At 51.6% G+C, this 20,670-nt stretch overlaps 1 protein-coding gene across 2 annotated transcripts; it reads right to left on the bottom strand.

The window, feature by feature from the left end:
• Nucleotides 1-1,280: 1,280 nt before the first annotated feature.
• Nucleotides 1,281-19,647, bottom strand: GATA2 (GATA binding protein 2). Of its 2 annotated transcripts, none has more exons than XM_069027402.1 (6): nt 19,564-19,647; nt 12,006-12,493; nt 10,699-11,298; nt 7,866-8,011; nt 4,775-4,900; nt 1,281-3,946 (listed from the first exon to the last, which is right to left on the bottom strand). In XM_069027402.1, exons 2-6 carry the CDS (start codon nt 12,232-12,234, stop codon nt 3,647-3,649), a joined length of 1,401 nt encoding a protein of 466 aa, XP_068883503.1. In that variant the 5' UTR covers nt 12,235-12,493; nt 19,564-19,647; the 3' UTR covers nt 1,281-3,646. The 2 variants fall into 2 exon arrangements, with proteins under 2 accessions (XP_068883503.1, XP_068883502.1); XM_069027401.1 differs by lacking the exon at nt 19,564-19,647 and adding an exon at nt 13,040-13,296.
• Nucleotides 19,648-20,670: the final 1,023 nt, after the last annotated feature.

Raw genomic sequence — 20,670 nt, 5'->3', positions numbered from 1 at the left:
ATTAGTTATAACCCTGTTTTAAACCTGTCTGAAAAAGAACATGTTTCTTTTTAAATGAAGCTTGCATGGTATGCTATAAACTGCCTCTTTTTTTTTTTTTTTAATGGGTGTTTGCACTAAGCCTTGCTGAACAAGTTGGAGAGATGATTAACTCGTCTGAAATGATGCGGGAAGGCCTCGTCCCAGTTGCGTGTTCTTCCTTCAGCACATCGAGAGCTGCTGCGACTCCGTGGTATTCACGAGCAGGGCTTGCAACCAGGGCTGGGCAGGAGGCTGCAGGGGGAAAGAGGCACTGCTAGAAAGGGCTGGAATTTACACACACACACGCTGAAAAAGGAACTCAGGTTATTTTTTTCCTTAATGAGTAAAGAGTTATCCCCAAGCTGGTTTCCACAGAAGTGAGACACATCTCCCAGAGGGTCAAAGGAGGAAACCCAAAGTTCATTAGCAATTTTCTTGAAAATATTGTTGCAGCAGTAGCAGTGCCCACCTCTATGTGTGGCAGGGTGACTTTGCTTCACTTTGTAAGGCCCCAAGGAGCTCCCTGTGTGGGTCAGACTCGACTGTGTGATGAAAGCAGCTGCAAAATTTTTGGTCATGGGAAGATCTGTTTGGTAAGCGCTTTTCTCCATCCTCACATGCCAGCCCATGTGCACACACCCTGCACCCACGGTTGCAGCCCTTGTTCCCAGGGCAGCACTGAGCAGCTCCAGGCTGGCCATCCCCCCTTGCTCCCTTCATGCCACTGATAATGACAAATGGCAAGAAACAGGTTTCCAGTTTGAGAGTGTTCCTTTGGAGAACTTTCCCTGGTCTAATACAGGTCCTGCCTTGAAACCCATTAAGCAGCTGGCCACTTTTCTACGTTTACAGTGCTTTTAAAATGAGTTTTTAACGTAAAAGTATTTCTCCAAACACTTTAAGAGAAACAGCACAAAAGAAAAAACAACTCAAAAGAAACCACAGTTCATCATCTACAATGCGGCTGCTGCCTCAAATTTTAAACTAGCTTAGAAACTTTAGCGCACTTAACTGCATGACCTTGTCACCCCAAAACAACACTGGAGAATGAGCTTTTGTACCTGTGCTTTTAATACTAAATCATTCTTTAACTACCTTTTTTTTTGTCCTACCCTGTTAGGTTTTTGAAATATCAATAGTGTTCTGCATAAAGTATTAGCTAATAATTCTACTGGCAACAATGACAATAATTTTTCCTCTCTCCCTACTAAAAGCAGCTTTTATGACATGAAGCAGAGCACAGGTAGTTTCACAAAAAAGGTATTTTATTATTCTTAGCAATATTCACCTTGAAGGAATATGAGGAAAGCATACACTTTTTACAGACAATATATAAACATGTTGTACATAATTAACAATAACTTAGTTCACTAATCCAAAAATAAGCAAAATAAAAATTAAAATAAAAACAGAAAATACTGAAGAATTTTATGCTGATACAAGTACAAAATAATTTAAATCTCAACTGCTGTTGTCTATGCTGCAGTGACTGACAATATATTGCACTTTGTCAACTGTATCAGTAATCCCTGTCTTTCACCCACATCCCTTCCCCTCTGCCCAAATCCTACAGAAATTTGAGTTGGGTACAAATAATGTACAACTGTACCATTGTAAAAGGTAAAAAGTAAAAAGGACCTAATTTTTTACCTCAGTAGATTAAAAATTCATATGATTTCTCCCAACCAGTTTAGTTTCCCATTTATTTCCACTTCTTTACAAAGTGCACCTATATGCCTACGCAGACCAAAAAAAAAGGAGGAAAGCAGGATTTTCATGGCTGCTTGGTTCTTAATTATAAAATACTAGAATTACAGGTTTAAAAAAAATTTACATACACCCATTTTTTGTTTCATTCTGTTTTTTTCTTTAAAGCAGGACTTTTGCAGTAAAGATACAATTTGGCTTGATCCAAAAAAAAAAAAAAAAAAAAAAAGAAAAACCCAACAACAAAATAGTTAAAATTTAAAAAAATAAAATAAAAAGCTTGTCACAGAGTTAAGCTTACGTGGTTTACATTATCAAACCCCTCTGTTCATTGGGGCATTTTCATCAGAAGTATAGCTAAATATGTACACTGTATGTTATACTGGAGCTTGTGTTCACGAGAGGCATCAGATCATAACAATCAATAGAATACACTTCACATTTGCAATAGCTCTGTTTTCGGTCATTTACGTACAATACGGTTTACTAACGGGAGATTTAAATTTATTTTTTTCTTCTTTTTTTTTTTTCCATATAAAATCCGCTACGGAAAACAGACGTTCCCCTTAGAACGATGCTTTCCCCTCATCAGCTGTCGCTGTGTCTGGGATTTGACGGATGTGTGAAGCTCAAACTGATTGTCTCTCTTTTTCCCCTCTCCAGTGATCTCAACCTCATTTCTGCCCTTCCTCCCTGTGAAGTCCACCGGGGCCTGGATGCCTGAGACAGCACGCGCTGGCTGTGTGTGGACATGGTGGCCACACTGCCCAAAGTTTACCCAAGCAGCTAATCTGCATTTTTAAGCGACAGCTGCCAACACAACAGAACAAAATGCTTCAACCTCTAAAGTCTGGGAGCAGGATGGTTTTTGTGCCCCGTGATGGTTTTGGCTGTGCTAGAACTTAGCTGCGACACAGTTTTGGTAAATGCCTGTATCTCACCCCTTGCTAGTGCAGGATTGCCTTCCCCAGAGTTTTCCCCAACAGTTTGTCTGACCTAGGTTGTCTGGTTTGAGGAACAATAGGGTAGTTGGGAGAGGGGCTCTTTTTTAAAATAAATCTTTCATGTTAGGGAGAAGAATGAAGGAATTGTGTCAAAATAATCACCATCTTGGGCATATTAAAATCCCATATTACGGCTACATTTTTGCTTTGTTCCTCGCCCTCACAATCTTTTCCCCCTTGCTAGTAACTTTGGTATGGAAGATAGATGGAGCTAATCCAAGAGGGCTGTCGAGTACATTTCCCCTCTCCTCCTTTCCTCCTTGTTTTGAAGGCAGCTTTTCTTACAGGGTAGCCATTGCAAATGACAGCACAAAAACATGCAATCAGAGGGGCTGAGGCTTTTTGTGGAAAACAAAATAAATATGACTTTGTGTCTGATTTTAAAAATTACAGTTTAATAAAGAAGTCCTTTTCTTTCTTTTTTTTTTCTTTCTTTTTTTTCGAGGGCTTTTTTTCTTCTTTTTTTTTTTCCCATCCCAAACAAAGTCCGCAATAGAAATCCAGCATGTCTGGCTTCCAGTGAGCCAATTCCATCCTGGGAGGCTGCTTATATCTCTTTACAATATTCACAGTAATAACAAGGAGAGAAAAGAAAGGAAAGCCAGTTCCAAGCCTTCTCCTTCAGCTTCTGCCATCTTTTGCTTCCTGCTGGACCATTAAGTATCAAACAGGTGAGTTCTTTTTTCTTATACCTGAGGGGGCAAAGTGCATTACAGGCACCACTACACATTTCTGCAGAAGACCCATCACTTGCAAAGTTTTAGTCCAGCATTAAGAGTTAAACCACATGGGAGCAAAGGTCTCCTTTTGCCGTCCCTACATTCTCCTCTTGGCAGAACATTGTCTTACTTGGTGTCATCTTAGGCAAAGTCCCATGTTCTTAATATCTGGGTGGGTCTCTTGGTCATCAGGTTTTATCCCATGGCTGTAACCATGCTGGATGGGTGTGGGTGTCCAAATGAGATGCTGGAAGATGGGTGGATGGGGGTAGGTGTTGGTAGGATGTGTCCAGAGTGGCTGAAAGGGGGCAAATGCCCCATGGGTGCCATGTGACTGGCAAGGGCAGCAGCGCTGAAGGGAGACGACTTCTCCTGCATGCACTTGGACAGTTCCTCAAAACACTCAGAGCCTTTCTTGCTTTTCTTTGATTTGTTGGACATCTTCCTATTCCTGGTCTGAATTCCTTCCTTTTTCATGGTCAGAGGCCTGTTCACCTGCAAGAAATGAGAAAATCAGGCTCATGCAGACAAAATGACCTTATTGTGCAAAAATGAAAATATTTGGACAGCCCCCATGTGTTTTTCCTGGATGGAGACCTTTTTCTGGCCAAAAAAAATGGTGTTTCTCTCTGCAGAACTTGTTTATATTGATTTGTTTAATAAAACCACACACAAAAAAAACCCCTAGACATGAAAAACAAATTGAACTGAATTTGGCAGCTGATGACTCTCTTTCCCGTAGGCTTACCCTCAGTCCTCATTCATTTCCTAACAGAAGATCAAACTAGGAGGCACATGCTGACCCAAATTCAGTCCTAAGACATGAGCAATTGTATACCAGTAACCTCTGTTACTTACAGTGCAAATAACGTTCCAACGTATCAAGTGTTCCTGCTTAGGATTAATTTCTTTAAAAAAAAATAATACAACAAAGCCTTAGATATAATTACTTTTTTACAAGTCAAAATGAAGATAGCCCATCAGGATCAATTTTTGCACAGAGCCCATTCTGAATGGCCTCTGATTCTGGAGGGAAACGGCACACAAAACCCGCTTAGTTAAAACCAAGTGTGGCAGTTCTATTTTGCCTGGTTTGCCCAAGCGTTAGAAGCCAAGCTAATACATTGTAATGTCACTGAACTTAGCATCACTATGCTGACAAAGAACGGCTGTCACTTCCCAGGGGAACCTTAGAGACGGGGGGGGAAGGAATAAAACAACAACCAAACCCCTGAAACCAATAAAAGCCTAGTGTACACCATGCAGTTAAGACATCAATCCAGGCTAGGCAAGCAGCGACACATGAGATGAGTAAATACTCACATTGTGCAATTTATAGTAGAGTCCGCAGGCATTACAAACTGGGTCCCCGTTTGCATTACGTCGCCATAAGGTCGTGGTGGTTGTCTGACAGTTGGCACAACAAGTCCCTGCTCTCCTGGCCGCTGACTAACCAAAAGAAAAAGAAAATTAAAATGTATCACCAGGCGGAGGGAGATCACGAGAAAGGTCAAATTGGACTCAATATTTAGTTTGGGGAGAACTAGTAACTAAGATTTTACAGAGCATCAGGGCTGGAGGAAAGCTGCTGTCAGTTTTACGTTTTATGGCCGTTACGTTTTTGTTTAAATTTAAATATTCTCCTATGCAAACTGCAGTTTTAAGCCCCGTGGCACTCTGTGTGCAAGGGAAGTAAGAAGAGAAACAATGAATCTCCGATTCCACAAACAAAAATTTTAGAGGGCGGAAAAATATTCTTGACTTTTTCAAATTTTCCCTTTGCAGGATTCTAGAATGCATCATGAAAAAGCATTTGCCTTTTTTCTTTTTCCTATTTAGTCTGTGCCAATGTTGGGACTGTGCTTGAAAACAGGGAATCATTAAGAATGTGATTTTTACCCCTACTCTGGCCCTTGAAAGATGGACACAAAAGAAAATTAACCACATTACTTAGCTGGGTGCAGTATTTATCAGAGCCATCACTGAAAATTCAGTTTGCATTTACAAGTGAAAGGGAGAAAACAAAACTGGCTCCAACTTTCTTTAAATATTTAGCAAACCAAATTTCATGCCTTGCAGCAATGATTCCGCTGACGCTGACCCGTCTGCCGCCTCTGTCCCTACTTAGTTCCTTAGCTGACAAGCCCTCAAACAACTGTCTTAAAATTAAACAAAACCACCAAAAATCAACCACCCTTTCCTAAAACTATTGTTCTGCTGAAACCAAGGTGAGGGGAAAGAAAAATGCCCAAACATTCACCCACCTCCCAAAACAAGAACAGGAAAAGTAGAACAGCAGGCGGCCGTGATTCCTGGATGGGCCCTTGTCTAGCAGACCCCACGATAAAGCGTCCTTTGTGCATGGACAGTGACGTATAAAGTGTTATGGACAGCCTAACTGCACCCCGTATTTTGGGAAATTATTTTGTATTAGAAACCTTCAGCCCTGCCTCTAGAAGTGGTCAAAATACCAAGTCCATTTTGTACTACTGAATTAATGCTGAGGAACTCAGTATTTTCTTAAATTGGAGTTTACTTCCTAGAGCGTATCAATCGTGGTTGTTCCCCAGGGGCCTCAATCCCTGGATATTTCTGCAATTAGCCATGGAGAGCCGTGGGGTGAAGCAGCAACAGAGCTCACAGCAAATCTCCGTGAGCACAGAGCCAGTCCCGGGGCAGTGGGATTCCCAGAGAACTCCGTGCACTCCCTGCTCGCCGGCCCCGGTGGGGAGCTGGCGCCGCTGGACGCAGCCCAGCCCGCTCACCAAAAAGGAGCACAGGGTTCTGTTCTCACTTGCTCCTGATTTACATCATGGCCCTCTGTAACTTTCCCAAAGCTGATGGACGGCTCAGCAGCTTTAGGCAAGAATCAGGCCCTCGGAGACTCATATATTTCAGTGCCTTACACGCCTGTGAGAACAGGCCAAATGCAGAAAGAGGGGGTACCCCCTACTGCAAATGCACTCATGCAACCCAAACACAATTAATGCCAGACGTCCAAACGCTGACATTATTAATACGATCACTTTGCTGTTGCATGGCAGATGAACAAATTCCCAAAGATGGCCATCTCCTCTCCCCCGCAAACAAGCAAACTACAGTGGAAAAAGGGGCAATAAACAAAGCTGTAAATCAATTAAAACAAAACTAAACATTTGAACAACTACACTAAAAGAAAACCTCTCCAGTGCCCCCCAAACCTTGCACAGTGAGCTAAGTATAACAGTCTCCCAACACACTGGAAGGTGGAGACCTATGTTTGCATATTTGAGATGGCTTACTGATACTCAACTATGCTGCTTAACTCTATGGCCTGTCCCATTCAGTCTGGAAAGCACTTGAGCCTGAGAGACGATAATGTTACACTGTTGTCTTAACATTTTTCTATATGTCAGTCACTTTAGAAGGCAAGTCATTAAGAAGCTTGCATAGCTGAAATTCTGACTCACGACAGAAATCTTCTGTATCCCATCCCAGTGTTAGAACAGTAATGCCAATTTTCTGCTCTCTAAACCTCATTGAAACTTGCCCACGAATAGCTAGGAGACTTAGGCACCATAAATCACAAAGCTCCAAAAAATATATTTATTATTCTTAGCATTTTACGCATTATTTGTGGAGTAGAGTGTATTAGAAATTTCAAAACAGCAAGCATGACTGGCAAGGCTTGCCTATAGAAACTCTCTAAAGCTTTTAGAGTCAGGAAACAGATACACAAAGTTTCCTTATCTTTAACGTACAGATATCCGGATAGGAAACTACTACCAGGAGCTTAGAAAGGACTTTTTTTTTTAAATCAGTCAAATGAAAATACAAAGTATAGGTGACTCCATGGAAAAATAATGGGATTTTTTTTTTAACAGTAGGGGATTGTCTGGGGAGGGAACCAATATTAATATTGCCAGAGAATATAAGAGTGAAAATTACTTCATGGCTTTTATACAAATAATTTTTAAGTAGGGAGCAGTAGCTTTGACTCATCTGATTTGTTTTGCTTTTCTGGAGCTGGAACTTTTTTTTAGTACATGGTGGAGGACATTCATGCTCATAACCCTTTCGCTCCCAGTGTGTGCCCAAACCGTCCCAAGAGGCCAAATAAATGAGGAATTAAATTAAAAGCTGTCATCTGAGGATAAACGGGGAGACGGACACACGATATCCCGCATGCACTGTGAGCGGCAGGGAGGCTGGGGACGGAGGCAGGCTCGGTGGTCTGAGCCGGGATGGGGCGGAGGGGTGGAGGGGGAGATGTGCCCCGAGGCACGGCAGTGACCTCGCCGTGACTGACCCCCGTGTACAGTACAGCTCGGCTCCACGCAGGGGCCGAGCAGAGATGAGGCACGATTGACTTGTGCCTGTGTGTGGTCCTTTTGCCTTATTTATCCCCAAACCCAGGAGAAATAGAGACACCTACCAGCCTTCGCTTGGGTTTAATGAGAGGTCGGTTTTGACCGTTCATTTTGTGGTAGAGCCCGCAGGCGTTACACAGGTAATGCCCGGTGCCGTCTCTTCTCCAGAGAGGGGTAGCAGTGGCTCCGCAGTTCACACACTCTCTGCCTTCTAAATGGAAACACGAAGAAACCGGATTTCTTTCTTTAAAAACAAATTCACAAAGTCTTTTTGCATTATCCTTTAGGCATTTTTCAGGAGTCAAAACAGTGTGTTAATTCTGTTAATTAAGCACAATCAGACAGCAGTGACATCTACAGCACGTGCAGCAAGGAGCTCAGTGTTTCGAGAACTCCCAGGCTCCAGTGAGTATTTTATGTCACGATCAGGAACAGGCAGTGCTCTCTGCAAGGTGAGAAAGAGTGACACTCGTACTGTGTCAGATGGAAGTTATGGTTTCAGCAAGGAGAACTCCCTCAGTCTGCACTGGGCACCACTCCCCTCCTGTATCTATTGCACTCCCGTGGTGAAATCCTGTGTTCCCCTGCCACAAAAACACCTGTGCACGTGCACACAAGCACACACACCTGCAAAAACACAACACGTTGAAAGAGCGAGTCAGAGGAAGAGGTTTTCTAGAATTAAATCTAAGCAAAAAGACCTTCAATTTTGCACTTTCCTTTTTGTTGCAAATGCTACAGGATGAGAAAGCAGAGCCGAGCAGACTGGGAATGGATACAGAATACCAGAGACTCACTTATGATTTTTGTTCTAAAGGCAGAAAAACACTGTTAATGCTGTTCATTGAGAAAGTTCAGTTTCACTGGGTATTACTGTAAAAAACAGGCTTATGAGTGCTTTTCTGTTTCTGTGATTTTTCAACAATCCAGTTTGGATTTGGTAGGGAGCAGTTTACCTTCATTATTAGTTTTAGTAGTACAATGTGATAAACATGGCATTGTAGAATGGCTGTATTAAATAAAACACAACATGTAACTCCTAGATATCTGTTTCTCCATCAGAAAGCTTCCTGCTAAAAGTTCATTTGCCTTGGATGGTTTGACGGCAGGTCTGCTTAATACAGAAATCTCTCTTAATACAGTTTATGCAAATCCTACAGTATTTAACTGGAAAGGAAATTCTTTTTGCTAATAACTGAAGCAGGCCATGTTGAGTTCAGCGAGGCTTGTGTCTGCTTTAATCTAGGGAATGGGTAGCTTTTAAACAACACAGTCTAGAGTGAAAAATGAGGGGAGCTCTGCGGCGCTGCATTTGTAGCTTTTGTCCCTCCTAGGGCAGGAAGCTGCAGGAGTCGTCCTGTCGTGAGTCTTAGTTTTCCTACAAAAACACTCAGTGGTCACGAACTTTCCCCAGTTCCTTGCACTGGGAGCTCCCTTACAGAGGGGGGGAAAAAAAGAAGCAACTGTAAAACAAAACAAAAAGGGTCCTTGCTTCCCCCTTCTAAAAATCATCAGCAGCTACAGGATAAAAATTTTTTAAAAAGCTACTCAGGATGCCTCTATCTTTAGAGACCTGGATCTTGAATCAGTTTCCAAACTCAGGAGGTTTGGGCTACCAATTGCCTGTAGTTTCTCTTGCATGCACTACCGAAAACTACATACATGTACATACATGCAACTGCCTGGAATAATGGCAGAGAAAGAGTCTATTTTTTTCCCCTCCGAGGAATTATTTGAAACAGTAGTGATGAGCTTGTAAAATAGCTGGTATTTTTGTTGCAAAACTCATAAGAGATCACATTTCTAAATTATTGTCTACTTAAATAAAAACATGTAGTGTATTCATAAGCAAATATGTTCAATAGAATACATATGCAAATGCCTATAGAGCCATTTATTTTTAAAGAGCTGTCTAAATTCAGTCCCAATATATTGCAGTTCATTTTCTTCCACTGGTGAGAATGTTAAACCAAGAAGGTCAGTAGAATTATAGAAATCGTCATAATTTGTGTCTAGCTGTATAACTACTGCGATTTCAAAGTGGGGTCAAAACTTGGTTCATCGCCTAATTTGCGGATTTAGGACTGCACTTTTAGAAGAAATGCAAGAAAGGGTTGTGAACACGGAAAGGTCTGCAGGCAATCGTTTGGAAGAAGAGATATGTCTGATTCAGGGTAAAAAAAAGCGGGGGGGAGGGGGGAGGAAGTATCTTCTGGTTAAAGTTAGGCCGCAGTAAGTTAGCAATGACTGGACACCTTAGTCTTTTGCACTGGTATGTAAACTATATTTGAACTTTTGCTCTTGTAAAATGCGAAGGGAAGAAGGCCCTCTGCGATCTGAAGGGGACCGACCAGGGAAGTTTCGCTTTCATCTTGCACTGCGCGGCCTTGGGTGTTGTTAATGGAGAGACGTGGAAATTATGGAGGGAGAAGTACCTATCGCTGGGAAGTCCCCATGTGTCATCCATGGGGGTTTGCCTGACTTGAGGGAGCAGGGTCGAGCCTGAGCCCCTCGGGAGGCCGAGGCCTCCTTTTCTCCGAGGAAAAGGGTTTGGGTTTCTTTCTCCATATAAATCCCTCTTTGTACAACGTGGTCTGCTGGCTCAGACTGCCCTGGTCCCGTGCCCCGCGGCCCCTTCAGCGGCCCGGGGCCAGTGCCTGGGTGCATTGGCACCCACAGGAGCCTGGTCCGAGCTCCATCTCCTAGTTTTAAAAGCCCAGAAAAGCAGAACCAAGCAGTCACCTGTCCTTCTGTCCCGAAGAGGGCCAACACAAGCACGCAGCCTCGCAGCAGCCCACACCCTCACCCCAACAGCCGGCGCAGCCACCCGCACGCAGCCCCGGGAGCGCAGCCCTTCAGCCGGGACACGCTGGGGAAGCCGCGGGGTGCGACACTTACCCGAACAGGACCTGGCCTTGCTCCGCGGCTTGGGGGTGAAGCTGGACGCGGGGCCCCCCAGAAAGCTGCCCGGGTGGAAGAGGCTGCTGCTGTAGTCGTGGGCTGCTGGCACGTAGGAGGGGTAGGTGGGGATGGGGTGGTGGGTGGAGGGCTGGGCCCCCATGCTGGTGAGGCTGCTTCTGAGCGGGCTGGCGCTCTCCATCTTCATCCCCTCCGACAGCGACACTTGGTACTTGATGCTGTCTTTGTCCTCCTGCCGAGCCCCGGCAGAGGAAGAAGGGGAGGCGGCGCTGGTGGAGTTGGGGTCTGGGGACACTTCCTTGGGAGGGGTCGGGGGGAACCCGAAGAGGTGGGAGCCGGAGTGCGAGGCCGGGGTGAGCGAAGACACGGAGGCGGTGCTGGAGGTGCTACTGCCCGGGTACACCGAGATGGCTCCAGGCGCTCCGGCCGCCGAGGGGTGCAGGGGTGTCTTGGTGAAGGGGCTGACGGTCCAGGGGTTGTGGTGATGGGCAGACAGTGCCGCCTTGCTGCTGTCCAGCCAAGGGATCCCGGGGCTGTGGATAAGATGAGGCCGGCACATTTGACTCCCGGTCAGGCGGGCTGTAGAAACACAAGAGCGTTTGGAATCAGCGTGGGGCGGCTCAGCCCGGAGCGCCTCGGAGAAGACCCCAGCTCCCCGTGGCTGGGGCAGCTCCTCGGTCTGCAGCCGGAGGGCAGGCAGCTGCGGGAGAGACTTCACAACTCGGGGAAGAGCAGCCAGGCTGATGCAGCAGCCCCTTCGCCCTGTCCCATCCGAGGGAGACACCAGCCAGCCCGGCAAGAAGGAGCAAGGGGAGCAGGAGGGGGACTCAGGCACCCCCTTTCCTCCCACCCCATTCCTGGGAATAAGCAGCAAACCCCTTTTTGCTCTATCTTTCTGAGCTGCCGTAACGCTCTCTCTTCGGCTGCTAAAACCATCCCCAAATAAAATCCATCGCCGGTTTGAATCGGTTTGTATCGGTTTGTATTTTGCATCCGGGAAGTAGCCGTGTCTGAGAAGTTTTAGCCTGTGCGCACACTATTTCCCCTTCCTCTCTCACCTCCCCCCTTTCTTTCCCTCCCCTCCGCTATCCCTAGGATATCCCTAGGGTTAAAATTCACCCGTGCCTGGCTTTCTATCCTGTTTTCGATCTCCTTTTCCCCGGCTCCGACACACCGAAGCGGCCCCGAGTGAAACTTCTCACCCCCGCGCAGGACACCCGCGGCCCGTACGGCGGGGCCCGGAGCGCTGCCGAGACGGCGGGGAAGGGGCCGGAGTGCTGATTTACCGTGTGCCTGGCTGTAGGAGACCCTGGCCCGGGCGTGGGCGGAATTGGCGTAGTAAGGGTTGCCCTGGGAGTCCAGGTGGTTGAAGAAGACGTCGACTTCATCCGGAGGTAGGAGCTGCGCTGGTTCCATGTAGTTGTGAGCCAGCCCGGGGTGGTGGCTCTCGGGGTGCTGCCCGTTGAGCACGGCGTGGTGGGCCATCCAGCGAGGCTGATCCGTGGCCACCTCCATGGCCTTGGGCCTCCCGTCCCACCCACCCCCAGGCCAGGAGCGAGCTGCGCTCGGTGGGGGCGGGGGGTGCTGCTCGGAGGGTCGCTTTTGGCGCTGCCTGGTGGGTTTTAAGAGATTGGGGTGGCTTTTCTTAGAAAGAACACCGCCGGGTGACTGGAGCGCGCCCTCTGAGGCGCGGGGGAGGACCCCCGAAGTCAGCGTGTCCCTCTGTCAACAGGCGGGTAGCGTAGGCAGGTCCGAGGAAGCGCCAGGGCAGCACCTGTAGGGAGAGGCGGGAGGGTTTAGCAGCTCGGCAGCCCTGGGTGCGCTGCTCGCCGGGCCGGCTCCCGGCCGGCTTCTTTTCCCGGAGGTACATGGATGGGGAGGTGGAAGCAGAGCCCCTCCTCCCTTCCAAAAATATCCTCTCCCCAAAAGTCCTTGTCTTGCTCCCTCCCTGCTCATTGCCCCACAAAATAAACAGAGATCCCATTTCAAACTCTTAACCAAAAACAAAAAGGAAAAAAAGGAGAAAAAAAAAAAGAAAAAGGAAAAAAAGGGAAAAGCTTCCTTTCCCCCCCCTCGCTAGAAACGTCAATAGGAGTTTTTCCAGCTGGCTTCAAAAGCGGGGTGAAAAAGGAAGAACGGCAGAACTAATATAGCGTAGTTCTAGCAAGAACTCCAACTGACACAAAAGGAAAAGGAGGGGGAGAAATAGGGAGGGGGGAGAGAAGGAGAAGAGCGGAGAAAAGGGTGTTTAGAGAAAGCAGCGAGTGCGCCCTGGCAGTGGCGCGGCGACCCCCCCCCCCCCCCCGCGCCCCACACTTACCCGGCGCGGGAGGCTGGGTGGCGATGGATGCCGGCGTGGAGGATGCGAGTGCCGCAAAGAGGGGGAGAACGGAGGGGGAATTTAAAAAGCGAAGAGGGAGGGGGGGGGGAAAGGCAGAGCGAGCGCCGGAGGAGCAGAGGAGGTTGGCTGGAGGGTGTTACTCAGATGGCAAAGCCGCTGCTCTGGCCGGCTCGGTCCCATCCCCGCGCATCCTATATGAGCGCTGGCGCCAGCTGGCCGCGGCGCCGCAGACGGGCCGGGGCGCGCAGGGCCGGCGGCCGGGCCAGCCAATCCCGCTGCCCCACACCGCCCCCAACCGCACCCCGGCCCCAAACGGAGCCAGCCCGGGGGGGGGGGGAGCGCGGCAGACCCCCTCCTCCGCCCCCCTTCCCCTGCTCGCAGCATCCTCGCCCTGCAGCGCCGTGGGGGCTTTCCCCGCCCGGGCGCTGCACGCCCCTGCGGGGCGGGGACGGCAAAATAGAGGGGGTCCCGCCGGGGAGTGCGGGGATGCGGAGTGGGGAGAGGGGGGGCCGGGGGGGCCGAGCGAAGATGGAGTGCGGGAAGGGCTCGGCGATGGGGCCGACTCTGCCGGGTGCTGGCCCGCCGCCGAGCCGCGACTTCCAGCGCCGCCGCCGGGATGCCCGGGGCTGGAAATCGGCACCGGGGAGATAAATATGCTAAAACCCCTTAAATCAGGCACAGCAGAGCGCAGCCGGGAGCGGGACAAACCTCAGCGTGGTCATGTTAGTTTGAAATAACCGTCTGTATCAGGAAAGAATAATTAAAAACAAATAATTGCGAGGCTCTGCGCCGACCCCGGAGACCGACGGGACGAGCAGGGCCCGGGCAGCGGGGCCGCGCCGGGCCGGCTGCGGAGCAGGGATGGACCCTGCCTGCTCCCCGGCCCGCAGCGCTTGGGACGGACCCGGACTGAGCTTGGCTGGCGACCGTGGGCCCGGGTAGCCAAGCCGAGCCGAGCCGGGCCGGGCTGGGGCACAAGGACGCTGGGAGGGGGTACAGCCTTCGCGGTGGGTCTGCCACATCGCTAACACGGGTTTTTTTTTTCCATTTTCACACTTTTTTCTTAAAATAATTAATAACGAAAACCAAACATCACTGTTTTAATATTTGCAATTACTCATGTGTTTTGGGGCGGGGAGCGGAGGTGCATCCCGAATCAACAGGCGTTTTCGGCGCAATTCAGCGGCAGCAGCCGGGGCGCGGGTCTGGCTCCGCCACCCCCCGAAGGTGCGGATAAACCGGTCCGCTTTGGGGGCGGAAAATAATAATAATGGGAAAGGCACGACTCCCCCGAACGCCGCAGGGCTCTGCTGCAGGTCCCGTTTCCCAGGCGCTCCTCTCCCGTTCCTCAGCCGCTGCTTTCGGGGGAAAAGGGAAGCGCTGATCGCAATCCTTCAACCCTCCTAGCTGGGCGCGGGGCGAGGACGCTGTCCCTGCCCGGGGATCGCGGCGGAGAGCAGCCCCTCCGCTCGCCGGGCAGCGGCCGCGGCTCCAGCCCGACGGCGCGACCAGGGCAGGGGGCACGGGAGCGGTCGGGGCCGTGCGGGCTGCGCCGGGCCCCACCGGGGGGCTGCGGGCGGGGGGAGAGGGGCGGCCCCGAGGATGCTGCTGCTGCCGCTGCTGCTGCTGCCCCCGGGGCCGCCCCCGCGGCGGGCAGCGCTGGGGGTTGGGAGCCGGAGCCGGCCTCCCCCGGCCCGACCGCCCCAGTCACTACGACGCCGGGGCTCTGACGTCACCCGACACTGCCAAATTCGCCAGGAAATGAACTTTTCTTTTTTTTTTTAATAATAACAATAATAATAATAATAATGACGGTAATAATAATAAAACTCCCTTTCCTCGCTGCGGAGCACGTCTGGCCGGAGCGACATGGGGCTCCCTCTCTTACTATTCCCCCATCACCACTCGTTATCCCCCTATAACCTTCCCCCAGAGGACCCTCAGCGCAGCCCCCCGGGGGGACCCACAGCGCAGCCCGGCGGGGCGGTGGAGCGGGGACTGTACTGGGGCGGCTAAAGGTTGGGACAGGGGGAGGCGATTATGCTCCCCCCGTCCGCATCCTCTCCTCTGACGCCGCCTGCACCCAAAGCCCGGGCGTCCCGCTCCTCCCGGCCCCCTGACCTCGGGGCTGCGCGGTGGCGCCGGGACCGCGGCGCCCCTCGCCCCCTCCTGCCGCTGCGGGGGGGTCGCAAGCGGTGGGGCCGGGCAGCAGCTCCTCCGGTGGCTGCCGGGCGCGGAAGGGGCGGTGGAGCCGGCTTCTCCCGGGACGGGCTGGTTGGCCCGGGCAGGCCGGGGACAGGCGCTGGGCCGGGCTTGGTGGGAGAGGGGCCGGGGCTCGGGAGGGCAAATGCCCCCCGCGCTGCGGAGCGTGCCCGGGAGCTTTAGTCCGGTGGTGCCCGGGAGGAAAGGGAAACAAAGCAAAAATTTTTTAAAAACAATTTTTAAAAGGGAAAGTTAAAAGGCAGAGAGAAAACCAAGCGAGCTTTCCAAAAATCCGGCTTTTCCTTCCGAAGCGATTTTCTTTCTACATGCACCAAAATCACCCAAGTATCACCCGAAAATGGATTTTTTGATGTTTTTAAAGAAAGGTGAGTATAAAATAAACTCGAGCCGTTGCAGATAGATCCCCTCGGCGTCTCGTTCTACCCACAGCCGGAGGCTGCCGGGGCCGGGGTGCACCATGCCCGGGGAGTCCCGGCCGCTAGAAAAGGGCGGCGGTCAGCCGGGATCACCAGGGCCTCTCCGGCTCCCGTTCCCGACCGCCAGCGAAATGCAGCTCCTCGCTACACTCTTATTAATTAATATGGATGTTTTAATTACTGCCCTCCTGCCATCAGCACGGGGACGCGATTTTTGGGTATTTTTGGCGGGGGGAAGCGGGGTGGGCTGTTTGTTTTAGGCAGGTGATAAAATCGCAGTTAACGAGCTGATAATTCGTTCGTGTTTGTTTTAAAAGACAAATTGTAAAGATTAATCAGGCGGCTTGATTTATGGCGAGGCAGACCCCGGCGCTGCCCGGCCAGGGCTCCCTGAAGCCCCCGTCTCGGGTTACCCGAGGCCCGGCAGGCGAAGCAAAACAAAAGGGGCGAGCGGGCGGCGGCGGTGGCTCCGGCCGTGCCGCCTCGGGACCGGCCCCCGGCGCCCGCCCCACCTCCGGGCCGGGGGTCCGGCTGCCAACTCCCCGCCGCCGGGTGCCGGCTGCGGCCGGCGCCTCTCCTCTCACCCACCTCTCGCCTTCTGCAACCCCTCCCATTAAAACCCTTTGTAAAATAAATGACCCCTCCAGCAGGGATGAAGGATTTCTGCTGAGAGACCGGCTGAGCTGGGAGATTTCCTAGCCGGCCGGCTCGCAGTATGTTGGTTTATTTTGTTCTATTTTTTAATTGTATTTAATTTAATTTTTTTTTAAATTCCCGACGCGTCCCGTCCCCGCTGCCTGATTCGGGCGAACCGGCTGCCGGCTCCGGTCTCGGCCGCTGAACGCCCCGGCGGCACGGCTGAGGTTTTTAATTGAATTAATTCACCCACCGGGAGCAGCAGCGAACCGCGCTGGCTGCTGGAGGTGAGCGGCTTAGCTCCGCTCCGCAGCCCGCCGCTCACACGGCTGGTTAAGCAGCTCTTCCCTCAATTTTCTGCCAAGCCTCCCGGGAGAGGGTCCACCGGGCCCCACTGCTTCACCCCGCGGCTGCCACCCCCCGTTTACCTTCTTTCCCCGCTCCTTTCCCCGGGCACTACGGGCTCCGTTTTATTAACTTTATTTTGTTATTGCTGTTGGAATTTATTTTTCTCTTTTAATAAGGGAGCTTCCCCAGATCTGGAAGCACAACTGGTTATTTTGATTTGATTGACAAGTGATGTCATATCGTTAAGGGAGGGGGGAGACGACAACATGTTTTAGCAACAGTTAGTAGTGCCATGTGATGGAGTTGACACCTATTCTTGGGCAGAGGCGAAAGCAGAAAACAAATAAGCCGGCGCCGCACACGGAGCATTTATTTACATGTCCGGAGAGGGGATCCTTCCTCTTTTTCCCCCCCTTCATTCTGAGTGTTTGGATCGGAGAAAAATTGTATCTGAGGAGAACGGGGGTGGGACCCGCAGACCCCAGGGCACGTTCCTCCAGACACCCCTTCCTGGGGTGCCCCCGGCAGCCCCCTGAGGGCCACTCTCTCTCCCGGTGAACCGAGACCTGGGGGTCGAGACCTCCCGTGCGACATTGCCCCGCTGCCTCCCCGAGGTGCAACCCACAGCCGCACGCAGGGAGGGCAGGAAAACTCCGTGAAAAGAAAGAAGAAGAGGGAGAGAAGTGCTCAGTGCTCAGCCGCGCACGGGGCCGCGGAGCTCCCGGTGCCGGCGGGCGATGTGCGAGCCCCGGGGCGGACCGGGGAAGGAGGCTGCTCGCCGGCGGGGAGGGGGCTGGGAGGGCCTGCCGTGGGCGTCCCGCCCCGGCCCCCCGCCCCGCCGCAGGTTGGGGAGCGGCCGGCTCTGCCAGCGGCTCCCGCCGCCCGCAGGTACGAGCCCCGGACAGCCGGTCCCCGCCAGCAGCCCCCCCGCCCGCCTCGGGTATATTTCGGGATTTTTTGGGAAGGGAAAGCTCTTGCTTTCTGCCTTTAAAAAATTTTTTTCCCCGATGTTTTTGTCCCTCTGGTCTTGTCTCCGCTTTGCTTTTCTTCTCCCCCGGCCCCCCCGTCCTGCGTTACTGGCACGTATTAATGGCTCCTGATAGCGTTATAAAGTGACACAGTTACTTCGTAACCACAAGATCTTTACTTAAACTGCATTAAGGAAAAACAAAATGAAAAAAAAAAAGCGCGACAGATACGACTAAGGGAATAGATCACAGAAATTTTAATTCTTTTGCTTGTTTTTTTAAATACGCTATCCCCCATCCCGCAGAGGATTTCTGTGGGGTATGTCCCCCACCGTGGGAACCCTCGGTCCCAGTCTCGCTCCCGACACGCTCCCGCACACGCCTTCACCTGCGCTTTGTCCGCAATTTGCCTGGTGCCCACCGCCCCCGCAGCCCCCCGGCTCGCTCAGCTGCAAAATAAAGGGGAGGAAAAGCCTCAAGCAGACCCCAGCCTGCCCACAAAACCGCCTTTTGTGCAAGTTCCCGAAGAGAAATGCGTGCGTGGGGAAGGGGGGGGGGGGTTGCACACGCACAGCTTTGTCCAGAAAAAGGTATAATTCTCTTTTTCAGGCGCTGCCAGGAAATATTTCGTTTGCAGGATCTCTCTTTAATTTTACGTATATATATATATTTTTTTTTTCTTTCTTTCTTTCTTTCAAGGTTATTTCGGGAGCTGCGTTGCAAGAGGGACGAACGAGGCCGATCCCGCAGGTTTGATTTGTTTCTCCTCAGGCAAAACTTTGCTGGGGAGGGACCGACCCGACACGGTGAACGGGACTCGACTCACGCCCGGCAACGGCAGTGCCCACGGCCGCCTGCCCCTGCGAGCCGCGGGGCTGGCTGAGCCAGGCCGGAGCTTAGACTTCCGAGGAAAAAATAATTGCGTTTAATAAAGATGCTCCATGCTCCGGGGATGAACAATTCCAGCGACCGAAACTCGCACCCCCTTAGTGAAATCGCTTTTCTTATTGAAATTGCATCAATCCAGGCAGGCTTCGCTCCTGGACGCTTCTCCCTTTTTTTTTTTTTTTTTTTCCTCGCCTTCCAGCCTGAGCACCCCAAAGCAAAAGGAGGATAAAGAGGGGAACTTTGCACATACAAAAACAGAAAAAAAAAAAAAAAAAGGCGAGGGGGTGAAAGAGCCGGCGGAGAGGAGCGGCCGTGTCCCCGATGTGCCTGGGTAATTTTAAATCATGCAAAGCCCCGTAAAGCTGCCGCACGGGACTGGGACGGGAGGACTCCCCGGCAGGCAGGTGCAGAGAGAGCGGGGCCGGGCCCTGCCGGCTTTCGGGGCAGAACAAACCCTCGCATCTTTTTTTTTTTCTTTCTTTTTTTTTTTTTTTTTTAATGCCCAAATCTGCCAACAAAGGGAGAGAGGAGATAGGATGTAGCTGCGGGGAGGGGACGCAGGGCTCTCTGCACACCCTGTCTCCGGGAAATCTCTGCCTGGCCGCCCTGGGTGAAATGCAACTTTCCAAAATGGAGATTTAAATAATCACCCCGGTGACAATGGGAAAGAATAATTAAAAAAAAAAAAAGTCAAAACAACCAATCTCAGATCCAGCCACGGCCCGACGGCCCCACTTCCCGCGGGGTGCGGTCCGGGGAGAGCCCCGCCGGGGGCAGAGCCGGGGGAGCCCCGCGGTGCCCCCGGGCCGGTGAGCGCTGCACCGGGCTCAGCCCGGCCGGCTGGGAGGAGGCAGCCCGGGGGGTCCGGCCCTGCCGGGGACATTTTTTCGTTCTTTACAACCCTGCCAGATTTGTCCCTGGGGAAAACTGCCCCGAGCGAAGCGCTCCCGCAGCGGGATCCGCACCTCGGTGCCGGCAGGGCCGCCCCCGGGCCGCGCAGAGCCGCGCTGCCGCGGCCCCTTACCTTGCCTCTCGCCTGTCCTCGTTTTCCTTTCAGTTCCCCGCACGGTGCATGGGAAGCGTCAGTTCTGCTCCTCGCGGGGCCGCTCCGCGGGCTGGGGAGGGGTCCGGCCGCCGGAGCTTCCCCTCCTGCCCGCGCCGGGAGCGGCGGCTCTGCCGCGGGCGGAGGGTGCGCGCAGTCCGGCGGAGGGGCTGCCGCCGTGCGCGCTGCTGAAAACTGGCAGCAGTTTCGAGCTGAGCCCTTTTTTTTTCCTCCCTTCCCTCCTTCCCCCCTTCCCTTCCTCCCTCCTCCCTCCCTCTCCTTTCCTCTCTCCCTTCTTTCCCTCCCCTTCTCTCTCTCACTCTCCTGCATTCACGGATGGCACAGCGAGCCACTGTGTATTTATGTACATAATAAGGCAGCTCGTCCCCTCCACTTCATTTGCATCATTACAATATCTGTACAAGCACATCACATTGTCTGTTGCTTGCACCTTTTGTTACGGTTGCTGTCACAGTCTACGCGACTTGACTTTCATATTTTAAATGAATTGATATTATACCAACAACACGCACTCACATCCCAGGCGCTGGGAAACCGGGCTCCGGCGCGGCGGGCGCCGCAGCCCCAGCCTCTCCCGAGCCGCTCGCTTCTTCCTCGGATCCCAAGGAAGGTGGGCTGGGGGGAGCCGCTTCGTAGGACCAATTATTCCTATAAATTACTCCTGTTCGTATTAATTTTGTTTCCACTCTCTAGTGAAGGGAATGCTTTGGGGGTCTTGGATTTTTTTTTCCATTGACCAGCCTGGCTTTTGTATAACCTCGTGTTTCTTCTCACACCTCTCCCTTCCAAATTCAGCCTTTCGGGCTATGCACCTGCACGTCAGTGAGGCAGCGGAGAAGCTGGAAGAGGCGCAAGCAGATTATTACGCGGCGAGTCGTTGCTATAGCTAGGAAAGAGACGGTAAAATACGTATTTCGTAGAGCACTAAGAAATCCAGCCAGAACGAATGTTTTCGGAAATGTTTGCGCGCCCCAGCCCTGGCTTGGCAGTCCTCACCTGCTGGGTATTTTCCTGCCGGTGCGTGTGTGTGCGGGGCTGGGGGCTTCCCTCGCCGAGCGCCCACTGCCT

This window comes from Aphelocoma coerulescens, chromosome 12 (assembly GCF_041296385.1).
Source record: "Aphelocoma coerulescens isolate FSJ_1873_10779 chromosome 12, UR_Acoe_1.0, whole genome shotgun sequence".
NCBI classification, from domain to species: Eukaryota; Metazoa; Chordata; class Aves; order Passeriformes; family Corvidae; genus Aphelocoma; species Aphelocoma coerulescens.
The sequence above is the reverse complement of the archived record's forward strand: the minus strand, read 5'-3'. Positions and strand labels throughout refer to the sequence as shown.